General features: G+C 31.7%; 2 protein-coding genes across 15 annotated transcripts in view; one reads left to right on the forward strand and one right to left on the reverse strand.

Moving 5' to 3' along the window:
* Positions 1 to 27,835, reverse strand: part of mtd (TLD domain-containing protein mustard) — a 112,754-nt gene that overhangs the window by 48,306 nt on the left and 36,613 nt on the right. For 2 of the 13 annotated variants that reach the window (XM_081996149.1, XM_081996146.1), the window contains exons 1-2: positions 27,324 to 27,711; positions 6,004 to 6,242 (exon numbers count right to left, since the gene is read on the reverse strand). The exons of 5 other annotated variants lie outside the window; for them this stretch is intronic. In XM_081996149.1, the coding sequence (XP_081852275.1) occupies positions 6,004 to 6,242; positions 27,324 to 27,344 (260 nt within the window). In that variant the 5' untranslated portion in view covers positions 27,345 to 27,711. Of the gene's footprint in view, positions 1 to 6,003; positions 6,243 to 27,323; positions 27,712 to 27,835 lie in introns of those variants that run through there. 6 more of the 13 variants (XM_081996148.1, XM_081996147.1, XM_081996150.1 and 3 more) reach the window with 5 other exon arrangements.
* Positions 1 to 27,835, forward strand: part of LOC145740594 (uncharacterized) — a 216,316-nt gene that overhangs the window by 25,721 nt on the left and 162,760 nt on the right. The gene's annotated exons all lie outside the window — the stretch shown is intronic.

A 27,835-nucleotide genomic window follows, 5' to 3' on the forward strand; every position in this document is an offset into this window, starting at 1 on the left:
TAAGCTGATTTGCATTTCGCTTAAGTAATTAATTAAAAACGGACGAATTAACTTAGTTAAATGACTTTTTCTGTAGAAAAAGTGCGTAATAACAGGAAATCAATAATAATTTACACCGTACGTCGCAGACTTGTCGAATTTATGTCAAAGAGAAAGTGTTCTTGCACTTCCTGATATCACTATCCGGTATGTAAAGGTTAAGACTAAAGCGATTTCACACTGTAAATAAAACAAAAAAATTGTTACTAAACCAGTGCGAATTTCAAATTGGACCACTTGACAAATAATGTCCCTGAAGCTAATTGACACTAATCTGCAAAAGTATTTAACACAACCACTCGAACAAATTGTATCAATAAATCTCGAGCATTTTGCGCCAACGACACTGCCTGTAGGTAAGTTGTCAGTGAACATTAATTAATACTCACACAATTTCACATTGATAATGATGAATTGAGTTAATTTTTGTCGTTTCGATAATTATTTGTCCCTGACAACCGAGCGCAATCAGCTAAAAAAAAAAAGGGAGAGGAAAACCTTTAAAAGGTTGCAAACTCGAAATGAGTACCTCCTTAACGACCAAGTATCTATATTATTGACATATCCTGTTATTAATATTTCATTATTATTATTATTAGGCTGTAAAAGGCCTTCAATGCGACCTTCTTTACTTTATTATTACGCCGACTGAAAATAACTTTATCGACGATGTTTTTGTACATACAGAAGCGACTGATGTGGGCTTTCTCTTGTATACGTGACCGGAAGACGTTGTATGCTTTGTATACCATATTGTGGATAGTGATTCGAAAAGCCGACGGAATGTCTATTGTTGATGATGATACTGGAATAGTGCAAAACAGTTCGATTTTGTGAACAAATAATGACAAAGATAACAATAATGTTCACTTTTATACTTCACTTGGTAGAGAAAATCAAAAGTTTTTATAATCCAGGAACATGGGTCTCAAACCTTTGAAAATACAGGGTGTCGAAAGTTTTATTAGTGTGTCATTGACAGCTCAGTCACCAGTTTGCATAAATTACCACTTTTAGTTTCTGAAGAAAACTCACTGGATAAGTGACAGAATATAGTCCGTTTTCTGTAGCAGAACTTCCAAAAATAAGCCTAATTTTATAATATACAGGTGTGGTAAAAGAAACATTGATAATTACATGCGCCAAACAAAGACAGAAAACCTAAAAAAAGTTCAAGTAAACAAACAATTTGCTGCGATGTTGTCAAACGTCTTTCTGAATTCGTCGACTAAATTACTTGCTAAATTAATTTTGTGACTAGAAATCATTCCTATTTATTTTGATAATCTATTTGCGATAAGTTCTTTGTATTTAGTTTAGGTTTCTGTGTACAGGGAGGGAACTTTTCGTTGGTTTTTCGGTGTACAGAGCAAACGGTAATAGATAGAAAAAAGTAAGAAAGGTGTTGCCAGTTTGATGTTTGAATTAAGTTTGCAGGACCAATCAGAATTGGCCTATTGTCATTTGTTTTGGATAAACAGAGAATTTTTGGAAATTGGCCATACTCGAATCTTTGCAATATCTCAGCTGTCATTTAAGTTAACAAAAAACTCAAAACGGTCACTACTTATCTCTACTATTTTTTAAATTATTAATAAAAAACTGTTTTTTCCATTAAGAAACAATCTTCTATTTCTTCAGACAATTTATTTGACCAACAAAGATGAAAATAACAGATTTCTTAGATATAGGAAATGCGGTCTCTTCGCACATTCGTTTTTATGGAGCAGTTTTTTATTAATATTTTAGTAAATAGTAGAGATAAGTATATAAAACTGTATACCATTGGAATCAGCTTAAAAAGCTATCCAATGAACCAATAATATACGTATAGGGTGTTCTATAAGAAAAAACTTACTTACGGTCAGTAAGTGGCCGTTTTCAGCATTTTGTTAACTTAAATGACAGCTGAGATATCGCAAAAAAATCGAATATGACCAATTTTCAAAAATCCTCTGTATATCCGAAACAAATGAGCCCAAATCTGATTCTCCCTGCAAACTTTGTACCCCGAAAACCCAACGAAAAGTGTCAACCCTGATTTACAGAGAGACCAAACTAAAAACAAGAAACTTATCGCAAATAGATTATAAAAATAAATGGAAATTATTTAGGACATCGACATTGACAACATCGCAGCAAACTTTTTGCCTACTTGGACTTTTTTTTTAGGTTTTCTGTCGCACATTTTTCCTCCAGGTTTCCCAGATTCTACATGGAGCACGTCAATGTTTCGAAAAATATCTAAACAATTTACGTTCTCAGATCTCTCTCTTACGATCAGTTTCTTTCTAAATGTTGTCATTTTCGAGATATTGGAACAACGTTGGAAGATAGAGCAAAACGGTTGGCACGTTTATATCTATTTATCTACTTTTTCGAGATCTATGTTACGACGATACTTGTTTTTAAAATTTCCAAAAAACCAACAATACTCAAAATTTAGAGTGTTTCAAAAAAAATATATACAAATTTAAAAAAATGAGATAGCAACATGCAATTTTGTCCTATCTTCAAACGTTTAGTCTTAGTAGCATAATCAAACAGTAGGATCAGTTACTACAGGGTTGTCCAACACAAATTCTTTCTTGCCACTGATTTTTTGTAGATGTAGTAGTATCTAGGCAACATTTTTTTATTTCAAATGTCAAATTCGATTAAAAATTCAATCTAACCTAACCTAATGCAGCAGGAGTCCTATCTTAGTTAATCACCCGGTGTACAAGTTAAAAATTTAAGCCTCAAAGATGTGAGTAAATGTTGAATAAAATATTTTCTGAGAATGTGAAATCAATATAAAATCGTTTGAGAAATCAGAAACTTGAACAATTCTGAAACAAACTTTGAAAACAAGAATGTCTGCAATCGTGTTTTTAAATTCAGTATTTAGTGTAAATTCTTTACTATTTGATTTAGCTGACTGCTCACAAAAATGCTTATTATGTTGGAATTTCTCATCATAATCCACAAAAATGTTACAAAAATCTAGTGTTTGTCATATTTTATCCCAGTAACCAGCAACTAGTTAAAAAGCGGAAATAGATACATTTCTTAATTGGCTCTGACTTTGTATGTGGTATGACATAGTTTACTTAAAACTTTGGTATTGGATGAGAGAATGTAATTTTTTGTATTTTATTTTGAGTTTTGACATGAGTAAGGTTATCGACGTATAACTGCTAATAATGATCTTTTTTAATATGCTCGATACAATCGTATCTTCATTAGTAATAGCTATCATTACATACTCGTTGAATAATATACTATTTTGTGCGTTAAACTTTAGTGAATTCACTATCATCCATTGTTGAGTGTATAATCAAAAAACCAGTTTGGGTGATTTATTTTTATAATAGTACGCCCACTGCATAGTTTTAAAGGTTACCCAAAGTGATATTCATATTTTTGTGTAACGGAAACGGTTTTCCAGTCATACCGTACGCACAAACTATAATTTAATTCAGTCCACGCCCATTTAAAGCACGATTTACGTACCCGGCGATTTTTTCCCGTGTTGGTCAGTGCGAAATATGTTTGGTACAGTTGTTGTAGTGATTGTTTTTATTACTGTGTGCCGATAGTAATAATAATTGCCGACTACGCCCAGCTTCAGTTACAAACCACTATCTCGCTGCATTATTCTTTTCCGAGAAATAATAAATTATTGTTATTGAACATTTTTTTTTTCATAAATCGGACCGAACACGGATTATTGATAGATCGTAAATAACAATGCTTAGGAAAAAATGTTGGGACTAATAGGCGAGTCGAAGAAATAGAAATAAACCATATACGGTTTAGCCAGTTAGTATAGGCTTTAGTGTGGTTTACTAAACACTCAATAATTACAGATTACAGGTTGTCTAATTTAAGTGGAAATATGTAAAAAATAGTGGATCATTTAAACCAAGAAAAAATTACAGAAAAATAATAAATCAATAAAATAAAATCGAACTAATGAACTAATCAAACCCAAACGAACAATGCAACAAGACAGATAAAAGTTTGAATATGAAGTTTGGTTCATTATTTGTCATATCGATAATTTCTTATCTATTAAATTATTACGTCATCTTATTTTTGTTTGATTTTCTCATACAAATTTTAAAAACATTTTTGTATTAGTGCTTGGCATAATTAGTAATTCAAAGTACCTACGAGGGTGTTTTTTTAACTCAAACTTGTCAAACTTTTACTGCCTAATCAGAGAATTGTGAGTGGTTTATGTTAATCAATTAAATTAATAATATTAATAACCACACCACCAATAATTTTCTAAAATCAATAGGTACAATACAAGCAGAACAAATTCTAGACAAACCCTAGACGATTTTAACCAGAAATTTTTTATTTATTGCCTTTGTATCAACCTATATTCTTTTCTAATGTGGTTTTAGTCATTTTGACCCATAACGATTATAAAATTATTAAAATTTGAGTTGTCAGCAACGTTCTTGAAAAACAACGGAATGTTATTATATTTTGAATATAAATAAAAAAGCTAAAGGCAACTGCTGAAAAATTGCTAAATAATACTGAGAAATGATTATAATAAGACAAGTAAATAGTTATAAATGCAGCCCTTCACTTGATCTCTCTGTTACTTGTCAGCGATGACATGTTTTGTATGAATGATGTCCAGTGTTTCTCTGTGCAGTTATATAAATGAATTTGAAAAAAAAATTGTTCAAAATATCTATATATTTGAAAAAACCTGATAATTTACGAAAATCGAAACGTCAGACTTTGACAGCACACGAGATGATGGAAAAATGGTGTCAAAAAGGGTTTTTGGTTTTCAATAATTATCTCGTCAAGTAAACTAAAAAAAAAATTATTATTCTCCGGATATCTCCAGGGGGCCTATTCTTGAAAGCAGGGAACGGAATTCTCAAGAGAAGTGTTGATAGAGAGTGACAGAAAAAGCTGACAATGGCGGGTTCCTGTCACATTCTATAGGTCCTTCTTTTGATAATTCCCTTCCTTCGTTTCAAGAATCCGCACTCAGGAGTCTAATTCTTGAAAGCAGGGAACGGAAATCTTAGGAGTAGTGTTGATAGAATGTGACAGAAGAAGTTGACAATAACGGGTTCCTGTCACATTCTACAGGTCTTTCTCTTGATAACTCCCTTCCCTCGTTTCAAGAATAAGCACCCAGTACGATATGGCATTTTAAATTATTGTTACAAAAATGAGTAGCTTTAGTTCTATTTAACCTACTCATTTATCTTAGAGATTTATTACTTACTTATACAGGGTGGTTAAGTAAAATAAGATGACGAAATGTAGTAGTTAGAAAAATGTTTAGTTTGTTTGCTTCTTAATTTGTTACTTCATCCCATTTCGCGATAAAACAGGTCTAAACCAAAAAAGTAATCTGAAAAATGCGACCTGAAAACTTTTCTCAGATTTTCTGCAAATAAATTGCTCAAATCAAATGGGGCATTAGTTTTCAATATCTCGGAATGTTTTGGGCGTTTTTAGAAGAAATAAAGATTTATGAGAAGAAGAAAATCGTAATTGTTCGTTTACACTTTGTATTATTAATCAATAAAATAGAGAATAATATGAAGCACCTTGCAGTTGCTATTGTTCAAGTAGTTTTTGGTTTTGACTGGCAAAGTATGTATAAAAAACAATAATTTAAGCCATATAGAGGTTTTATGGTAATTTTTATAAATTATAGTTAAACGATAATCTAAAGTTTAAGTTTCATTTATGTGTGTGTCTTACAAACTTGTTTTTTTTTTTGCATACCCTTTATTTTACTCTAAAATTTGTAGTATTGTATAAAAAACTATCAAATTCAATTTTGGACAGTCTGTAACAAAATCATCCACTTTTTCGTATTTATTATATTTAAGTCTTACTTTTACTTGTTTTGTGATTTTTTGGCACCATTTTTTTAACCGGTTAGTAAACTTGTTTCAAAACATTTTTAATCAAACTGCATTCAAAAAGTACCTAGGCGCTCCGGTAAAAATATTCCACCATGATCCTCTTTTCTCCCTGCGCGCTTGCGGTGGCGAACCAAACTGATCTTCCAGCTCGCTCTTCCTGCGCTTCTGCTTCTCAAACTTGATGGCGTGCCAAGACTTGCGCCGGCTCTTCTTAACCGGCAGAACGACCTCATCATCGTCGATATCTTTGATGTTCGGCCAGGACCCGTCCGGGTGTTTCAGGATTATTTTTTCGGGCACCGCCTGACGACAACCAATTAAACCGTACAGTTTCACTTAATTTATTTAATAAAGAAAAAAGCGTTTCAGGAAGTTATGCGACGTGTGAGCAGCTGTTTTTGCTCATCAAATTCAATGAAATGTTGTACTCATACTAAAACATTGAAACAACGACGGTAATTAGGTGTTTAAATGAGATTGTAAGGCAATTACAGTCCAAGTTGGACCGCATAAACGCCAATAAAATAATGGCCTTCATTAAATTAACTCATGTTATGTAAGTAATTTATGGGTTATTAACCGATATCTTAGGTTGTAGAAAATTGTTTAGAAACCTTGATTGTGATATATCTGTGTAACAATCAGACACACAAAGTGAGTACGGAAAGAAGACAAAGCATTGACAAGCATTGGATGAAACAAGAAAATGAACAAAAATAATAAATGAAGAAAAGGACAAAATAATACAAGAATCAGAGTTATAAACTTTGTCCATGATCACTACTTAATGATGCACTCACTAATATCTAGCTTATGGAGAAAAAGATAAATGTGATAAATATGTCTTCAACATCAGTAATCATGCTTCTTGAGAAGATTTCTCCATATCTTTGATATTTTTCGTTTATTTTATTTCACAGCATCCTAAAAAAATTACTTCTCTTATTTTTAGTAAGTTAGATATCTTCGACAGCTTAATCAGACTTCATCCCAGCTAAGATATTAGACATTCTCAGATCGCTTTCGTCCAGGTAAAAGAAAACTTTTTTGCCACATCTTCATCTTTAAAGTCTTCAACATCAATCAATATTCTCTTCTCATTTGCCTCGTAGTTTGCTTCAAAATATTACAGTTTCCCTATCTTAATCACTTTCAGCAGCTTTCTTAAGCTTCTACTATTTTTTAGTAAAATCTTCAAGTAATTTGGACTCCTCATGTTTATGAAAATGTTTAGTGCACAGTTCTCATTGGAAATAGAATATTAGAAGGGTTTTGTTACTAAATACCATCAACCTCTAGGTTAACCATCTCCAAGTAACTTTTTAAGCTTTCAAGTTAGAGTTAGTAAAGTAAACTAGTTTAGGTTTTTCAAATATTTCAAATGTAGCTTTAAAGGTTACAGTTAACAATAAAGTTACACTAATTTACAACTGTTCCAGATTTTCCTAGTATTTAACAACAATACGTCCAGAAAGCTGAAAAAATTTCTGAGTTTTTGTACGTCTGTTCTCCATGTTACAAGGCATTTTAGTAAAGTCTAGAGGTGATTTAGAGTTCTCATTTTCCAGAAAAATTATTTCTAACCATTTGTCCTGCTAGTATAGATCAGTGAGGTATTATGAGGCACTTTCCCATTATTACAATGCATTTTGAGGTATTTTTTATAATGTATTTGATAGTATTATCATTTGGTAGTATTTTCATTGTAGTTTTGAGCGAAATAAAGCCTCTTTCAACGAAATTTTGCGATATTTTAAGGAATACATTGCAGTAGACAATATAGTGTGTCAATATAACAAAATTGACTAAAAATTTAACAGAACAGCATTATTATGGTAAAATCTTCGTTACACGATATTGAGTTGAAACAATATTCATTACAAATTATTCTAATAATTTACCAATTTTTTAACATTTTTATGGTCACGTGACTGTTTTTTGATAGGTGTCAACTGGCTTTTACAGTGTTGCAAGCTCAAAATTGTATTATTAACGTCACGTAACGTGTATTTTACATTTTCAGCTTTTACAACTGTCTAAATTTAATTCACTAAATTCTCGAGGAAACTACATTTTAAAAGCCACGTGACGGTTTTTGACAGGTGTCAACTGGCTTTTACAGTGTTGCAAGCTCAAAATTGCATTATTAACGTCACGTAACGTGTATTTTACAATTTCAGCTTTTACAACTGTCTAAATTTAATTCACTAAATTCTCGAGGTTTAAACTACATTTTGAAAGCCACGTGACTAATTTTGACAGATGTCAACTGGCCTTTACAGTGTTGCAAGAACATGCAGAATTGCATTTTCAACGTCAAGAAACGTGTATTTTACAATTTCAGCTTTTACAACTGTCTAAATTTAATTCACTAAATTCTCGAGGTTTAAACTACATTTTAAAGGTCACGTGACTAATTTTGACAGATGTCAACTGGCCTTTACAGTGTTGCAAGAACATGCAGAATTGCATTTTCAACGTCAAGAAACGTGTATTTTGCAATTTGAATTCTTACAACTGTCTACATTTAGGTTTACTCAAAAAATAGCAAAAAATTAATTTCTAGGGTGTATTTTATCAAGGTTTATCATTATCTCAATACCAAGGGATTTAGAACGAAATTTAAGAATGCCAAAAAATGTGTAAACATTTGAAGGTATCCTGAGGCAGTTTAAATAATTTAAAGGCATTTTGATCTATTTCAAGGCAGTTTTAAGGCATTATCACTATGAGACATTTTAAGCAATAATAGAAGCATTGTGAGGTATTTTAAAGGCATTTCAAGGTATTTTGTATGCAAAAAGGCATTTTGGTGTACAAAAAATTACCAGCGGTTTCAAATCTTTGAAAGCATTCTTTTCAATGTCCTTCAATTTAAACTTCTTCAGAGAAACAATAGCATATTCAGCATCAGACTGAATTTCCCATATTTCGACAAAGCTATTTTCAGAGAAATATTTTCAATTCGTCAAGTCTGTCTTCAGGACAAGGATCGAAAGAATCTATGAAGTCTTTTAGTTTAAACGGGTTTTCTTATTGTAATCTTCGTCTTGTTTTGTTGATTTTTGCTTGGTTGTTCCCATTATTTTTGGACTTATTTTTCACTGACATATTTCGTCTAGTGCTACATTATCTGATTGACACTAAAACAACAAATTTCAGTAATAAATACATTTATTCTAATTTTTGAAAAAGGAAATCACCATCATCATTGTAACTAATGAATGATAAAACTATAAAAGAGCCGCATCATTGGTCATGCACAATTTCCTAACAGACCAGAGGAAATCGTTAATGTAAACGAAGGTTACGTGATTATGGTGGTTCGATTGATTATAATGTAGATGGGTGTTGAAACGTCACAGTTTTTCGTAGTTCAAATAAGGGAACACATAAATTAAATATACTGCCATGTCTGGACACTCAAGGGCCGTATCGGCAATCAAAATTCCAATTCGTGTAACCATTACACAATCGTAAATCCTACTGAAATGGTAATGCGTTCAGCGGGTCAGAAAACGCCAATAAATTGATTGATTTATTCGTTCGAACGCATTTCGCTCGCTTAATTAATCAAGGAAAATGTCTAAACCGGTGAAATGTTGCCTCTAAAAAAAATCTCCAAAAAGGTATTACCAAAAAAAAAAATGATGGGTGAAGAAGGAAGTTACTAAACCTAACAAAGTTCAATTTAGTATTTAGCCTTCAAAACTCCTTATCTCAGACCTTATTTTGCTGCTATCCAATTACTCCTGGTCTAATCCAAGAATTAGACAAAAACAGAAGATTACGAAATCATCAGTCAATATTTCTAATTTGTCTGTTTATCTCGATCAAAGATCGATAGGCGCCTTAGCACGCTAATCCATTTCGCGTGTCTTAATCGCCTACTTCAGAAATGGCGCACCAAAAGTTCCAAGTTTGGATTTTCCTCGACCCAATTAAACTGCGGAGAAAAAACATTCTGATTTTTTTTTTGCCCGATTATCACGTACACATTGCACAACTCTCTGACGAAAAGTCAACGGACAGTAATAAATTGTGTCACCTCATGATTTTTGAGATACTGTCGACCTCAACTTTTTTGTTCTTAATAAAACAGTTTCAGTAGATTGTATTTTTGGTATAGCCGGAATGGCCTGTCAAGCCCTGGCTTAGGACAGTCAGCTGATTACAACAAAAATAATTATAATAAACACATAACTTCCTGAACAGCTTTGTTGTTGACATTATTAACATCATAAAGTGTTGAGTGAACATTCCAATAATTTTAGTCTAAAAATACATTATCCAAAATTCGGGTACATCATCTCCTATAAAATACAACCTCAAAGCGACATTGTTTGGCAACCATAAAAACAATGACAGTTACGATCGGCTCGTTACAACGTTTGTCCGATTTTTATGACTACGTCATTTCCAAGACAAATAAAATACATCTGTTAGCTCTTGCTAAGAAGATAAAAATAAGCAAACACGTATAACACACAAATTTTAATATGGCAATTTAACGGGAGAAGCACGTTTTACTCGCGGTTCGCACAAACTTGAAAATAACCCCAACAATGATTTGAACATTATACAATGTTTGTTTCTAAAAACTCGTTTCAGTGAGAACAATAATAGACATAGTAGACATTTAGTAAGGTAAAATTCTATGCAGTTCTACTGCTTGAAGTTAAATTTGGTAGTTTTCAAATTGAGATTAAATTAGTAGACATTTGGCTCTAAAATGCAGAGATATGGTAGGTTTATGCTCACTTAACATTTAACGTTTTTCAGTATCCAGCAGCTAATGAAAATTTACCTGAATATCACATGATTTTTACAAATGGTAAAGTACATTATATCGGTGCACTTGGATTACTTGCAATTATATTGGGAATAACCAAACAGAAAATGCTGTTAAAAATTTGTTACTGCTATCAACTATATGGATTTCTAAATGAAAAACATCAAATATCTAACTAGAACAAACGTCCCCAAAGCATTTTGGCAGCTCCGAACATGGGCAGTACTGTTTTCATTTAAGAATGTGATAAATCTTAATTATCTTAAGTTAATAGTTAGTTAACTTCAGTTTTAACTGCATAAATTTTAAATTTTAAATGAGCATAAAGCGAGGGGTAAACCGCTGAGTAAAATTTTGTACACGTCAAATTCTAGACATATTTCGTCTATTAATGTCATATAGGAAAGGTTTTTTCTTGGTTTTTGTGTTTTGTCATATTAGACAAGGTTTGTTCTAATAATGGGTGCAGAAACACGTCAAAATATATAATACAGTGTGGTCAAAAAATCAGTTCTAAAAAAGGACAGAAAGTCTAGTTTTTCAAACGGAACACATTCTTATAATTCTGTCTGATTCTCTGTTGGAAATTAAAGAAATTTGTATTAGGCCACTTATTTAAAAAAATCATTTTTTAAATTGATACATTGAACTACCCTGTAACTGTCAAAATAACCGAATTAATAAAGGTTAAAGTAGTAGTTGTCAAATTTAGTCAAAACTGTCTTTATTGTTACACATAACACTTTGTATAGACTTTTATATGTCAATGGATAGAAAATTAAATGGGCTTTCAAAAAAATATGGCCGCCTGTGTTGATAGGTTGCTTCGTTTAGCCGCCAGAGGGCTCCAAAGCTAACTAAATGTTTTCCTCGACTGTTACCGCTCTAATATCTTTAAACGATTTTTTTTAAATCGAGCAGATTCGGCCCTGATATTTGGCACAAACCTAGCACAATGATTGCCAAATCTAGAGTAGTAGCAAAACTGTAGAAATACAATCATTAAGGTCGATTACCCATTAGGATAGTGGCGGTGTTTCAAGCAAATTTGACCCTTACGAAAATTGCCATTATTTGCAAAAACAGTTTTTCAAAAAATGTCCAAGCATTACGTCGTGGTAGATCTAGTAAGTCACGTGACCGTGTTTTCCTAATTTTCTATAGTCAAATTAGCCTTTGACCAGTCAAAAAAAGTTTGTGGTGCATCCTGTCACTAAACCGTAAATAACACACGTGTATTTGTAGCACTTTGTATACAGGGTAATTCAAATTCGACCCTCACCATTGGGATCTCGGAAACTATAGGAGATACGAGAAAGTTTAAATTGGGGCAAAGTTGCGCAATGTAAAGCTCAACCAAATGCAGTTTTAAAAATTTCGATTTTCCGAGTACTTCCGAAGATATCCGAAAAAAACTGAAAATTTGATTTTTTGTTTTTATTTATTTCTAATCTTATTTGAAGAGATATTCCAAAACTAAAAGCACCTTTTCATTGCCACTTTTTCTCAGCTATTCGATGATGGATTCAAATTTGCCACACGACGTTTCGTTTTTTGGCAGCCATCATCAACTTTCTTTTTTCTTATGGGCGCCATATTGGATTTTTAGCCCACCAAATAGTACGTTTTATTCTGATTTTAGTGATGTATAATAACTTATGATTTGCTTCATAAATAACAAAATAATTCAATAAAAACTATTTTTACTTTAGTTATTGGCTTTGAGTTAATGGGCCGTTTCATAAAATGTCATTATTTGACAGTACTTGTCAAACACGATAATTCGGACGATCATTAGAGCTTTTAGAGATTTTACCTTAGTTAGCTTTGAGTTAATGAAACGTTTTATGAAGATTACTTGGTAGTAGTACTTGTCACACGCAATTGGCCTGAACATACTTAGTCACAAAGGTATACACGTGACTTAAACCGGTTTATTCACTCGAAGAGCTTAGGCCACTCGCTACGCTTGTGGACCTAGTTGTTCTTTTCGTGAATAAAAAATGGTTTAAGTCACTTGCTGCAAAGTAACTATTAAATCACTCTGAATGACATTCGCCTATTTACAGATGTAAACAAACAAACATCAATGTTACATCTACGGGGCGCGGTGCAAATTTAATAGAACTGTAATTTTAGTTTTTTTTTTTAATATAAGAAGTCGAAATTTAATAAAATACTGTATAAGACACGTGACTTAAACCGGTTTATTCACTCGAATAAATATGAATGAATAAAAAATGGTTTGTCACTTCCAAAATAAATAACTATAAACTTGCACTTAACATTATAAAAAATTGAAATTTGGCAAAAAATTAAGTTCCTAAAATGATGATCTTTCTCTTGGAAACATAAATAAGCCTTTTAAGTTAGAGATAATGCTAACAAATCTCTTTTTCTGATTAACCTAAATAGTTCAGCGATGCTTGTATAATAATAACATTTTCTGGGGGGGTTTCTTTTCTAGATACATTTTTAACTATGATTGACGCTCTAATGATAGTCCGAATTATCGTGTTTGACAAGTACTGTCAAACAATGACATTTTTTAAAATGGCCCATTAACTCAAAGCCAATAACTAAAGTAAAAATAGTTTTTATTGAATTATTTTGTTATTTATGAAGCAAATCATAAGTTATTATACATCACTAAAATCAGAATAAAACGTACTATTTGGTGGGCTAAAAATCCAATATGGCGCCCATAAGAAAAAAGAAAGTTGATGATGACTGACAGAAAACGAAACGTCGTGTGGCAAATTTGAATCCATCATCGAATAGCTAAGAAAAAGTGGCAATGAAAAGATGCTTTTAGTTTTGGGATATCTCTTCAAATAAGGTTAGAAATAAATAAAAACAAAAAATCAAATTTTCAGTTTTTTTCGGATATCTTCGGAAGTACTCGGAAAATCAAAATTTTTAAAACAGCATTTGGTTGGGCTTTATATTGCGCAACTTTGCCCCAATTTAAACTTTCTCGTATCTCTTATGGTTTCTGAGATCCCAATGGTGAGGGTCGAATTTGAATTACCCTGTATACTGTTATATGTCGATTGACGACAGCCAATGAAATGAGCTTTCCATTGACGTATAAAATCGGTTAGCCATTTGCCGCTAGAAGGCGTCAACGTTGACCAATTTTTTTGGGGTATCTTTTTGTTTAATCTTTCAAAACTCGCTTAATTGCACTACTTTAAGTAGAATTTTATACGTCAATGGATAGCCAATGAAATAAGCTTTCTAAAAATATCTCTATGGGGGTTGGCAGGTTAGACGGTTTGGCCGCTAGAGGGCATCAAATTTGACCAATTTTTGTCTCACTTTCTTGGTGCATCCTTTTTTTAATCCTTAAAAACTCGCTTAATTGCACTATTTTTGGTAAAGTTTTATACGTCAATGGATAGCCAATGAAATGAGCTTTCTAAAAATACCCAACCGGGGTTAATAGGTTGGACGGTTTGGCCACTAGAGGGCGTCAAAGTTGACTTATTTTTTCATGACTTTTTTTGGTCCATTTTTTCGTTCAATTGTCAATAACTAGCTTATTTGCTACACTTTGAATAAGCTTTTATATGTCAAAGGAGAGCTATTGAAATGAACTTTTTATTGACGTATAACGTTGATTGATTAGTTGTACGGTTTAGCCGTTAGAAACAGTCAAATTTTTTGAAAGTAAAATTACAAAATTCATAATTTTTCCTTGTTTTCCAACGGATTTCATTGACATTACCAAACTTTATTTATTTTATTCATATTTCAATGGTAGATGTATAGAAAAAAATATTCTATGATATTTTTTTTTATAGTATAATTTAGACCTTTTCAATTTTATTAATAATACTAATTTAATGCCCAGTAATGCCTATTTATTCTTAGTAATGTTGCCTTAGAAAATAGAAAATAATGAAATAAAAAGTAGTGACAGTAGAAGCATAGTTTGTGATCTAACGTCATCAGTTTTTTAATTACAACACAAACACATATTTTATTTTAATGTATATTATTTTTAATTTTTGTTAGGTTTGGAGTGGACTTCTTAAAAATTTAACATTCTATAGAATTACTTAAATGTAGCCACGTAAAAATTGTCATGTAACAACTCTCACGTGAGTCATGTGTCACTTAAAATACAAATTTCTATAAACGTGTCTATAAAGTGGAACTTTACGTGACTTCAAAAAAACAAGGTGAAAATAAAAAATTATCATGAGACTCCAAAACTCTAAATTTTAATTTTAGAATGGTCACGTGACCACAAATTTATAGGTTAAATTCAAAGGTAATCATGACAGATTGTAAAATTAAAAATATTACTTACTTTAATATTAATTTAGCAACGTTGCTTTGATTGTGTCGTTTGTAAACCTTGTTTTGTCACAAATTTGGACAAACAAAAAAATAACTACGTTCCCAGTTTAATCTGTTATTAACGTTTCCAAAATAGTGACAAGTGGCTACGTTAAAAAATTACAATAAGAACAAAAATTATATGTTCTATAGTGTCCATAACTGACCTAACCTATAATGTTTTAACATGTGTAATTAAAATTTGACAGGTTCAAACCAATAGTTTGACAGAATTGTCTGTTTTATGTTCTTTCGAATTGCTCGAGCGTCACACTGTCAAATTTCAAAACTACAATTACACAATCTAGTTTAACTGGTAGCAAAATATTCATACAACTGACTGACTGAGTTGAATTTTGACTGATGCCCTTTATGTGACAGCTGCTAAACCACTGTCTTAAATAAGACAATGTTGCACAACTGTCAAATCATCAACCATACACCTTAATAGTTTTGTAATTTCTTCTGTTCATCCTTTTTTGTTAAGTTTTATAAGTAAAACACTTGTGTACTTATGGTTACTGGCGGTTTTGTTTAGTACAAGTAGATAAAGAAATAGTTTTAAAATAATCATCTATGGTAATAAAAATATAAAACTATGTTACAGTTACTTAAATTTTAATTACTTTGAAATTATAATAATTGAACATTAAACATGAATTTTTAGTGCCAGAGGTGACTTTACAAAAAAAAATTAAAAGTCTCGTCTTAAAAGTGATATTTTTCAATTTTCCTCTATTTTAAAAACGAACAGGATTATAAAAATTCTGCTGGGCTGAGGCCACGTTTAATTTTACATAAACTACAATTTATTTTTAAAAATAACAGAAATGTATCCTACAAAAGTGTCGAAAGTGAAACACCCTGTATGTACATGTAGTACAAGCAAATATAGAAATAGTATGCTATTTTAATTTAAACTAGTTTGGCTAGATTGCATCAGTGAAAGCACAGAAACAGTTGGATTTCAACGAGAAATTTTCGCAAAACAATAGTCACACTTGTGGAGGTTTTCTTGATTAAAATGTAATAAAGGCTTGCTAAACTAGCAATTTGAATTGGAAAATCAATATAAACATACTAGAGGGCGTGACAAAAAAGCCCAAGGTAGGTCCAATTCCATGTTTGATGTTCAATGCTGTTAACAAAAAAATCGTCACATTTAATCAGTTAATTAATGGATCCGTGAATGGAATTCTTGGCAGAAAATTGGCCTAGTTTTCCTTGATCGCATTAATATCTTCATTTGGACTGACTGTATTACTTATGTAGGCCAACGTATTTCCCAACAAGCAAAAAGCCTGACAAGGCAATATTTTGTTCCGGAAAAAATATAATCTCTCAATTTTTTTTTATGTACATTAACTCATCGCTAGAGAAAACAATTCTTGCAATTCGACTGGTGTTATTTAGGTACCAATTAGCAAAAAAACGGGAAATCCCTTTGGTGATGATCACAATTATAGCATCTTCGGAAACGTACAGTGACGTAACACTAATGAAGATGTTTAATTGTGCACGTACACCTAAACACTTTGTAGAAGTACGAACAAATTGCCAACAAAACCTTTGTTAACATTTACGAGTTGGATTTGGTACGGTTTATGGCAATTGGCCACGCATACTTTTCACTTCAACACCTCTTCGAATTTGAGTGCTAAAATTATTCCACAATAATAAACGGTGGGCAAAATTCGTGACGAATTGGGGCAACAATTTTTTTTTAAATCGCCGTTAAAGTTTAAGGACCATTTTGGTACGCTTTGTCATTGTTTCGGTAAATTTGAGTTAAATTGCAGCAACGTATGCAATACCACGTTGAGAATAAATTGGTAAATAGTAAAGAGTGTATATCAATTATTATACATTCGAGCTTGAAAATATTTGAAAACTTAGAAACATTAATTTAAAATAATAATAGTATAAGTAATATTATTCAACGAGCTTTTTACGAGAGTTATTATTCATTGAGCTATTGGAATAAATACAAGCTATAACTTATACTTGCAAAATTTCAAGTAAATGCTTGTTGTTTTAATTAAGCATTAACGCAAATTACCGTGGGAATAATGGCCATATAAAAGCGAGGGTAACACTATACAGGGTGTCCCACTACGAAGAAACACATCGGTCGATATAAGAAAAACCATCGATAGGTAAGTATTGAAAATATAGTAAAATTAGGATATTTTTCATGTATCATAACCTATAGCTGTCTGCAACGGTTTTCGAGATATCGACGCTTGAAAAATGACATTTACAAATTTTGGAGTGTCATAGCTCTTAACCAGAATTACATAAACCAAACGGCTTGCATACAGCGTTGTCAAAACTACCCCAATCGGGGTAGATCTTCCTCATTTTGAATAACTTGGATGGAACAATAAAGAAACAAAAAAATTGACCAATAACCAATGTTGCCAGGTCTACCGTTAAAACGGTATATCTACCATTTTTGTAGTTCTTCTACCGTTCTCCTGTTTTTTATATATAATCTACCGTTTTTAATTAAGTTATTGCCATTATGTTGGCTGTGAAACTTTTTATATACTTTTTCAGTTGATTGAATAGGAAATTTCATAAGGATTCTAAAAATGCGCTTAAAACAGTCATTTTCTTACTCCAAATTATTCTCTAAAACCACGTGATGTCTGTCACTATTGTCAGAATTGTCAAAATGTTTACTAGAATTTGCAAGAATTACCTTTTAACACAGTTTCCGAAACAAGACGATTTTCTGAAATTTAACAGTTATTTTGACAATTGTCACTTCATAGTCTAGCTAAACAGTCTTCTGAAATCACGTGACAACTGCCACTAACGTCAAAATTGTCAAACTATGCTCTAAAGTTGCAAAAATCAAGGTTTAGAAATGTTTTCTTGTAGTATTTGATATAAAACGTGTTTTTGAGATTTATGACCGTTATTTTGACAATTGTCACGTGACCGTCTAGCTAAATAGTGTTCTACGATCACATGACAACTGTCACTAACGTCAAAACTGACAAACTATGCTCTCAAGTTGCAAAAATCAGAGTTTAGAAACGTTTTCTTGTAGTATTTGATATAAAACGTGTTTTTGAGATTTATGATTTTGGCAATGGTCACGTGACTGTTTAACAAAATTATCCTTTAAAACCACGTGATCTAACGATTATTATTTAAAAAAATGAAAAATCTGTATTTTTGAAGTACGGTTTTTATATTATTTTCAGCAAAAATCAATGATTAGAATTTTAACTATTAAAGACCTGTATAATAATGTAAAATGAATGAAATTTTTTGACTTGGCAACATTGCCAATAATAACAAAAAGAAACCGAAACGGTGTGAACTCAACAGGAGTAGGAGTTCATCCTGGTCTGGTCTAAAGCCTGATCGTCATTGTTCTTAAAAAAATCTATCTGGTAATTAAATATAGGTAATATAATATGATGAATGTCTGAACTGCCTCAATGTATTTAACACATCTACGCCGAAAAAAAAATACGTTTGGCAACACTGCTTGCATATCCTATCTTAACTTTTTGAGATCTTGAGAGTGTCAAATGTTACCAAATGATAAGTCTCGAAAAGTTAAGACAGGCACATGCAAGTCGCTTTTCTCTATCTCATTCTGGTTAGGAGCTCCAAAATGTAATTTTTCAAACGTCAATATTCAGAAAACCGTTATAATATATGACTGATATGAAATGTACTTGAAATTGATAGGAGTATTCAAAAATACAATACTATACAGGACGTCCCATTTAAAATAAGCAACTTGGTACCTACTTTTGGTATAACCGAAAGTGTGTTTGACATTGAAAATATTTTAGTTGCATTGGATATTTTCACACCAAATTTTCAAAACTTTCCTAACGGTAGTTCTTATGTCGATCGATCTCTTTCGTCGTGGGACACGCTGTATAAGGTCTCCTCATAGAGAGAATCTCCAACTAGTAATCAGAGAAATAGATACATCCATTGGCCACAAGTCAGAAAACGTCATAGTCACGTGCTCAATCAACCAATGAAACTTGACATTTACTGTTTCTGAGTTGGAAACCAGTCAGGGAATGCCTCTGCGAACAGACCTATAGTCAAACAAAAATCTGATGACGTAACAATGTAATAGTTAGCTAAATGTTTTGAATGTGATGTTTGCTACTTTATTGGTCACATTTGCCACAATCAAAACCTGCCTATTACATTGTTATAAATTGTTGTTTGATTTTTCGCATATTTTGCCCACAACTATACCAAAACAATGCGTGCTCACTTGGTTTTGGCATGTTTTCATATTAAGGTCCTGTTTGAACAGTATGTGTACAAAATCCAGCCAATAATTATACAAGATGTTGGAAAAAAGGATAATCCAAAGTTGTTACAAAACCCTAGAAAGCATTTTTCTGTCCAATATAACAACAATACTTTTACAAAGGCCTCATAACCAGATTAAGATTTCCTGAAATTTAGGGAAATTCTATACAGTAACGACCCCTCGTTTTTCCCTAAATTTCAGGAAATCCCAATCTGGTTATGAGGCCTTTGTAACAATACTATGAACTTAATGCTTTATTTTTATTTTATAATTTTTCACATCATTACCAAGTATTCCTCAAACAGTAAAATATCACCTGACACAAGCGATTGACTAAAACTATTGGTGCTTATCACAAAAATTAATTAAATTTTACTAAATAAAACAAGTAAATCGTATTTACTGCTTTTTTGTCATTCTGACAACAATGTAAATTTTTACTGCTGTGACGTCCTCCTAATTTGATTTGATTTTTGGTATACATATATCCTTTGAAATTTTTGGTTGCATCCTAACTTTAATTTCAGTTAACGACAATTTCCAACAGGTTAGGTGTCACGTGTTTGCTAAGTTTCCCGTTAGGGAGTTATATACCACGTAACGCTGGCCTTGGAAGACTGCATGACATGCAAATTTAAAGGATCGGCAAAAAAAAGTTTATAGCTGCTGTAGGCTGTATTGTAAATTGCCTACTATTGATAAAGCCTTGAAGTTTTGTGTTCCTGGTTTTGAACGTTAAAAAACTCGAAAGTTTTACTACTAAAAAATTTAGCTCTGGTGAGGCCTCAATAAATGGCAAAACGTCGGCGATTTACAAACAAATCAATGCATCGTTTAACCGATGCCAGTTCCTAAAATTAGGGTAGTTGAAGTCTTACATAATATCACAAATAATTTCTATAACAAGTCGTCCTACTATGCATTTGAATCAAAGTATAAAGCTATAACACTTCCATTCAAGAATCGAGATATGAATATAGCTCTAATGATATAAATAATTTTTTCTAATTTTGGCATATAAAGTGACACTTTTCAAAATTGATTAGAGTGGCAAAAAGTTTTACTTTATGTAACTAGTTACATAAAATATCACTTTATGTAACTAGTTATGAAAAGTTAATTTCATCACTCCCTGTTTTTATGCATTTCCGTAGAAACATATGGGCGACATCCATCATAACATGTAGTTGTCACAGTTTATACAAGGTGCTATGAAAGTGAATATTTGTGTTAAATCACTTTAAAAGACGGTTTTTACCGCTTTTTGGTCAAAATTAGAAAAAATCATGTATGCAACACGTTTCGAAAATGTCTTATTGTGTAACTCATTCAAATTGTAGGACCTCGCTTCGCTCGCCCTACAAACATTCATTCGTTACACAAAATCGATCTTTTCGTAACTGGTTACATAAATAGGTATTTAAAGACTTTTTACACTTAAACATGGCGAATCACAAAGTACTGATTTATATAGAAAGTCTCAAAAAGAGTCATTCCTATCGGCCAATGTATCCATCTGCCAAACGTATGATTTTACATAGTTTTTTAGATATTGTAACTATAAAAAATGTGTGAAAATCTACTTGCTTTTTTGTCATTATATCATAACATTCTTAGTTTTTGTATGTTTTTGGTGGATAATCTTGTTATTGATTAAGGGCCAAATCAAACGGTACTAAATGCTGTATTTTTGAGAATGATATATATTATTTCCCTAATTTTTTACCAACTTTTCACTCTTCAAACTTAAAATAGCAAATACCAATCGTACACACAGTGGTCCACGTATTGATGAATAGTAAAAAAAATATATAACTAAAACCTGAAAATATGTTAGGTCAGTCCTTAGTACTAGATATTCTCTTTTAGATTTTACTTAAAATTATCTCCTTTTAAAGCTTCTTTCTTTAAGTTAAATATTTCAGAATTCACACATTTCTACAATTTAAAAATTACGATTACTGATTGTAATGAAAACAGTCCCTACTACAATATAGTCATTCATCATACAAATTTTATTAATAATTAAAGAAAAAAATGCTCAGGAAATAAAATCTACAGAGTGTTTCATGTAAATAACAAAATTAGTACCTACTTCCGGTATGAACTAATACTGCTGCAACTGACAAATGTTTTGGTTAAATGACTTCTAACTTAGTAGCAGTTTTGGAACAATTTTTATTTATTTCCACTAACAAATAATAATTACCTTTTTCCTGGTGAATTACCCTGTGGTTACCAGGAACATTTATGTTAGTCACATTTTAATTAACATTATTTCAACTTTTTGTCACAAAAGATATTTAATTTCATTTTTGTGTTAAAAATTGAGGGTCAAGGTGATATTTCACCCATTTATCATGCTGCCAGACAGTCAACATACAGCTAGTAATCGTGTTTGGCTACAGCTTAGTACAAAAAAAACCATTTCTAACACAATTTGTTCAGTTTCTAATTATTATTTAACTCAGTCTATTCCTAGACCTTCAGCTACACCATTAACAACTGTTACACGTCCTACTAGTTTCGGAAACTGTCAAGAAAGTGTTGAAATTGAATTAATGAACATCGAGACGAGCAAACATGCAGATCATGTGTATCGCTAATGATCCTGGAGGCTAATTTACTCCGATTTCAAAATCGCAGGAACACATGAATCTATTAGCAGGACGTTTTGGCAATAAATTCCGTTGTGATTTTTAAAAAACTGTTTTTGGATAACTGCCTAATACAGTCGTTTGGGGCACAAGTGCAAACAGTTAATAATGCAAAATGTGACAGTGTTTTGATACAATAATTCCACTATAGAACAGTCAAAACGCGCAGTTTTAAAAAGTCACAACATATCAATTAATTCGAGGTTTTTCGCAAAAAAAAATGTGGGATAAGTTTCCGTTAAATCCATTAGGGATTTGGCACGCCAAATGCAATTTATTATCAAAAGAAATCAAGGTTGACTCATGAGAAATATGTGTGTTACCGGAATAGTTTTCGAGATATTTTTGTACACTCAACTTCCGGACATTTAAAATTTTTCAATGGTAAATTTTTTTTAAAGTTTAAAGTTTTAGGATTCATTTAATGTTATACAGAATGTCAATCACTAACTTGACATAGAAAAGTCTATCAAAAACTCTAGATAAGTTTCATTATTCCGAGTGCTAATATTCTCAGATGTAAACGATAAAAGTGAGGAAAACTTGATTGCCTACTAATGGTGCCTTAATTTGCAAATATCGCTTTGATATTATTAATCGACGCTGAAATAAAATAATAAACCGTAAAGCAATAAATATGTCAAGTAGCAAATTAGTTTATAATTGAAGAGTATAAAAGTTCAATGTGAGTGATTGCCATTAAGTCCTAACTTCTTTGACCGCAACAGTTTACTTTTAATTTTAGTAAATCCAAAAAATAACACGTGATAGTCAAAGTCTCAACTTTAACTGGCCGTAACTCACGTCTAGGTAAAGGTAGCAAAAAACATGTAGTAAAACAAAAATTGTAGAAAATGTCATCCTCTACAAGAATGAACAAGGACAATTTTGCTCTAGATGGTCGTCTAAGAGAGTTATTTGCCAAAAAATGCAAAATAAAAATAGACACAATTGAGTTAAACTGATAATATAGTTAGTAGTAAACCGAAAAAAAAAGTTATAAATACAGAACAAGTTGTAAATTGCATCTTACAATACTTCAACTTTATATTGAACCTAAACCCAAAAGAATGCTAAACAGTACCAAAAGCTCAAGATATGGGGTTTAATTGAAAATAATTTACATTTTTAAGTAGTAAGGTTAAATTAGCTTGAAATAAACTAATATTTTAATGGGATTTACCGTAATAATGGTCAATGGTCATAAGCAAAATAGACTTTATTTACATTTTAAAATTAAAATTACAATTTTAGTCTCAATTATTAAGACTGAAAAATGGAGTGCAGTTTATTATTTAAAAAGGATTTAGGAGGTGGTTAGAGTCCTAAGTTGCTTTCTAATTAAGTACTAGTATAATGAAATTTACTGCAAGAATGAATAGGGTTTACAACCAAAAATCGACCTTATCTATAATTTAATGTAGAAAATGCGCTATCAATCTCCAAGCAAAATTAAAAGCAATAGTACTTCAAAACAAATTAAATCATAATTTAAATCAATTGCGTCAAAAGTCAATATCGTAAGTTTGAAACTGTAATTTTGTAGAAAAAAATAGGTACTTTTTACCATAAAAAATTGACATAATGAAAAGCAGGCTAGTCAAGCAAAAGTTTTAAAAAAATGCATTTTAAGTGGCTTACAAATTTTTTTTTAAATTTCTTCTTCTATACTGTATGATAAAAAAACAATATAAATCCATTTGAAATAGCTGCTACAGAGTGTCCAAAATAATTTTAATACATTTTGATTTGAACTACAATATTTTGTAATTTTGTATACAGATAAAAATAATAATTTTCTAAAAATGTTGAAAATATTAGGCTAATATTAGGCGTTTGAGATTATTGACAAATAAGTTATAAATTTAACAGAAAAAAATTTATATTTTTCCCTCTGTATATGTATGATGTTACAATAAATAATAAGCAGCATAACATCTTATAAAATTTTTGTATTCAACGTTTTTATCGAGGTTTTTATTTAGAGAATTCTCAAAGCAAATAAATCAGTACACATTATCAGAACATCCTGTATAGTGGTGTTTCAAATGTATTTTCATTTCTTTTGTAAGTGTCTCTCTCAACAAATATGTTTTATACAGCTATAAAGTAGATTTTGACAGTAATTATTAGATTAAAAAGCACTAAAATCGTGAAAAAAAGCGCTTAATAAGTAAAAAAATCTGTAAAAAAAAAACTCTTTCAGATGCAAATATTTTTACTTTTTTCGAGTTATAGAAATTTTTTAAAGCTTTTAAACTGCTTTAGAAGCATACGAAAGATTTTAGAGACATCATAGAGGCATTTGGAAGGTTTTTGGACAGTTTAAAGCAAGGTTTAAAGAGCATATTGAAGATTCTGGAATGCTTTAAGGGCATTTGGAAATTCTTAGACGGTTCTAGAATTTTTTTGAAGCTTTTAGACTGTTTTGATTTCTTTGGGGGGCATCTGGACTAGTTGAAGAGCATTTGGAATCTTTTAGACTGTTCTAAAAGCTTTTGGAAGCTTTTAGATTGTTTTGAAAGGCTTTAAAAGCATTTTGGTGTTTCTGCAGTGTTTTGAAATCTTTTTAAACTACTTTAGGAACATTGAAGTGTCTGGACTGCTTTTAAGGCATTTGAAACCTTGTAGACGGTTCTAGAAACTTTTAAACTGTTTTAAAAGCATACGGAAGCTTTTAGACTGCCTTGAATTTTTTTAAAAGCTTCTAGACTAGTTGAAGATCATTTGGCGCCTTTAAAGCGTTCTAAAAGCTTTTAAAAACTTCTAGACTGTTTTGAAAAACTTTCGACTGCTTGAGAAGCATTTTGGAGTTTCTGTAGTGTTTTTCTTTTGTAATTCTAACCGTTTTCGAGATATTTTCCAAAAACTACTTTAATGCACTTTTACCGAAAATTAGTTCAATATTTTAACACCCTGTAGCTTGGTTATTTTTGGGAGTTCAGGGTGGTTCAACCACTCAAACAAATCGTCTTGAACTGCTCTTTTCAGTGGTGTAGAGCAAAAAATTGTGTACAGGGTGAGCAAAAATAATGATCCACTAACAATTTTGTGCACACCCTGTATACAGGCAACTGTATTGAAGTTCAAACGTTACGTAGTTTGGTTTAGTGGTCCATTAGGAACAATTTTGCGCTCTTGTAGTTTTTATGTAAATCTAACCGTTTTTGAAATATTTACTAAAAACCACTTTAATTCAGGCGGCGGTCAGTATAGTAGGTCAGGAAAATTTGACAAAATTTTGGTGCATTTTTCCAAAAAATCGCGAATAACTTGATTATTTGAAACGTACCGTATAGACACATTAAATGATCGTAAGTGGCTAATGATTAGAGCTATCACGTGATCTTGAGCGGACACCGCTAACTTGCCCCGTTTGGCCGCTAGAGGGCTTTGACTGAATGGGTTTTGACAGTTATCAATTTGTAACATATTGAATGGCCAAAATAAACACATCAGCTTTGTTCGGGTTCATGTTTATGATTCTGAACCGTTCAGGAACTGTTCTCAAACTGATTTGGGCCATCTGCATGGATGAGATAAGTATTGCTATGTACTTGATTTACAAGACTATATACAAATTATCATGCAAATGGTCCAAACCAATGTTAGGAACAGTTCAGAATCATTAACCCTAACAAAGCCAATACAACCATTATCAATCCCACTCTAAGCTACTAAGTAATATAATAAAGTACGTAAGTACTTTTACTTTACTTTTTAATTTTAGTTTTTTTTTCTTTGCTTCTAAAACTTGTTTTATACATAATTATTATTCAAGCATTGTCAGCGATGGCTTCTCCAAGTTTTGTTTTATATTTAGGGATGTCTTCGAAATGAAAAAACGTCGTAATCAGTTTCGCTGAATTTATACAGGGTGGTCCAGTTTTAAATGTCAATAATAAAAAATAAGTTGACATGCATTATGTCATTTTTGTAAAAAATGCTTCCTAAGAAAGAAACAGTCCCCCAAATTTCAGTTCAAAAAAATCGTTTCTTTGTCATAACTGTCAGACCGTTGAAGTAATTTTGTCCAAATTTGGAACAAGTCTTCATTGGAACGAGCAATCATTTCATAAGTACTTACACAGGACCACCCTGTATATTGTTTAATGACCTACTTCATAACACTAAGTCCGAAAATTCCTATCGCACAGTTCCAAGAACGGATCTTCAAAGCAAAACGCCTTGAATACTTTCGAACGGTAGTAATTGTTATTACATTCGCTATTTGCACAATGCAAAAAAAGCTATTATTAAATTATCTTACTACACTGAATGGTGCTTGAAAGATGATTAAAACTATGTTCGAGCATTAGAACTGTCTGGGAGAAACAAAAAAGGTTTATGGATACTCGTAGAGAGATAACTAAAAATAACACACTCAAGATACAACATTATTATTATAGTTCAGTAGTTGGTTGCACCAATGGAAAAGTTTCTGATTAATTTGCGGCAGATTGTGGGAATTTTTAAGTGAAACATTAATCAAATTGACAACATCACTCAGTACAACCGAAACAGGAGATGAAAGATTATGTCCCAACTAGTAAATCGTTCGGATTATTGTCAAAATAATGGAAAAATTTTGTTTATGTTTTTTTTTAGTTTAAAACCTAATTGAACAAACTCGTTTGTCCTGAAATCTTCGTGGTTCTTATAAATATTTTTTGAACTCTTTCAGGAGCTGACTCTGAAGACGGTTCATCCTTACTATTTCCAAAATTTCTCTTAGTGATCATTTTCCCAGTTTGTCAAAAAAATTTAAATTAATAAAGAAGAAATATTATAAAACGTAAAAAAAAGAAATATTTAGAAACCTCTGAGGAAAACCTGTGATTTTTTTTTGTGTATCATTCCACAAACTTCTTTATTAATTTCTATCAAACACTATGTATAATAATTACATTCATTTCTAATGTAAGCCCCTATTTTTTTCAGTTTGTAACTGGTTTAATTAATTTTTCTCGACTTTGGTGTCGACAACTGTATTTTATAATATGAAATTGGAAGCTAAAATTTGCGATTAATCAGACTCAGACTCAAGTTTTGCGATAATCGACGTCACTTTTCACTTTTAATAGTGATAGATTGAAGTTCTTAAGTAACTAATCAATCACAAAAAAAAACACGTAAAAACTTATACTGTCTGCTGTTTTAATGTATTTATTAAAAAAATATTGTTGCATTATTATCAAATAGTATAAAAATGATGTACCAAACGTTTGGATAATGTATTTTTTTCATTTCAGTAAATAAATTAAAAATCGATTAAACTTAACTACCTGAAGTAGTTCTTGACTCATGGCGACCAGGAAAAAGACGTTAGCCTGAAAATCTGCAAATCACATCCTACAGTGCGTAATAGGGTCACGACACAAATAAACACAAACTAATTTCCCAGAGTTGCACAAAATTTCGAGAAAATGTTCAACAATGTGTAACGAGTGATACTTTCACAAAAACCGACGAACCGAAAACTTGAACTTTCTTTTCGGTGCTAAACCGCTGTTTGATTGCTAGCGGTACTACCGAACGTCAACTAAAGGGTTGATTACTGTTGTAGAACAGTGACAGCGTTCTCTTGTAGTACTGAACTGATTACGGACTTGTGCGTGTGCTAGCGAGCTTCTGTATCTGATAACGCGACGAGGTGCACTAACCTGAGCGGTTAAACCGTGTTCAGAGAGTCGACTGCGGTGCAACCAACGGTTCTGGCACTTTCACGAGATACTAGAGTACTAGTGACATGACAACAACGCCATGATGGATTTAACAAAAATGTGCTCGATTTGGT

The sequence above is a fragment of the Ips typographus genome, linkage group LG2, assembly GCF_016097725.1.
Source record: "Ips typographus isolate SLU linkage group LG2, UJ_Ityp_2.0, whole genome shotgun sequence".
Taxonomy (NCBI): Eukaryota; Metazoa; Arthropoda; class Insecta; order Coleoptera; family Curculionidae; genus Ips; species Ips typographus.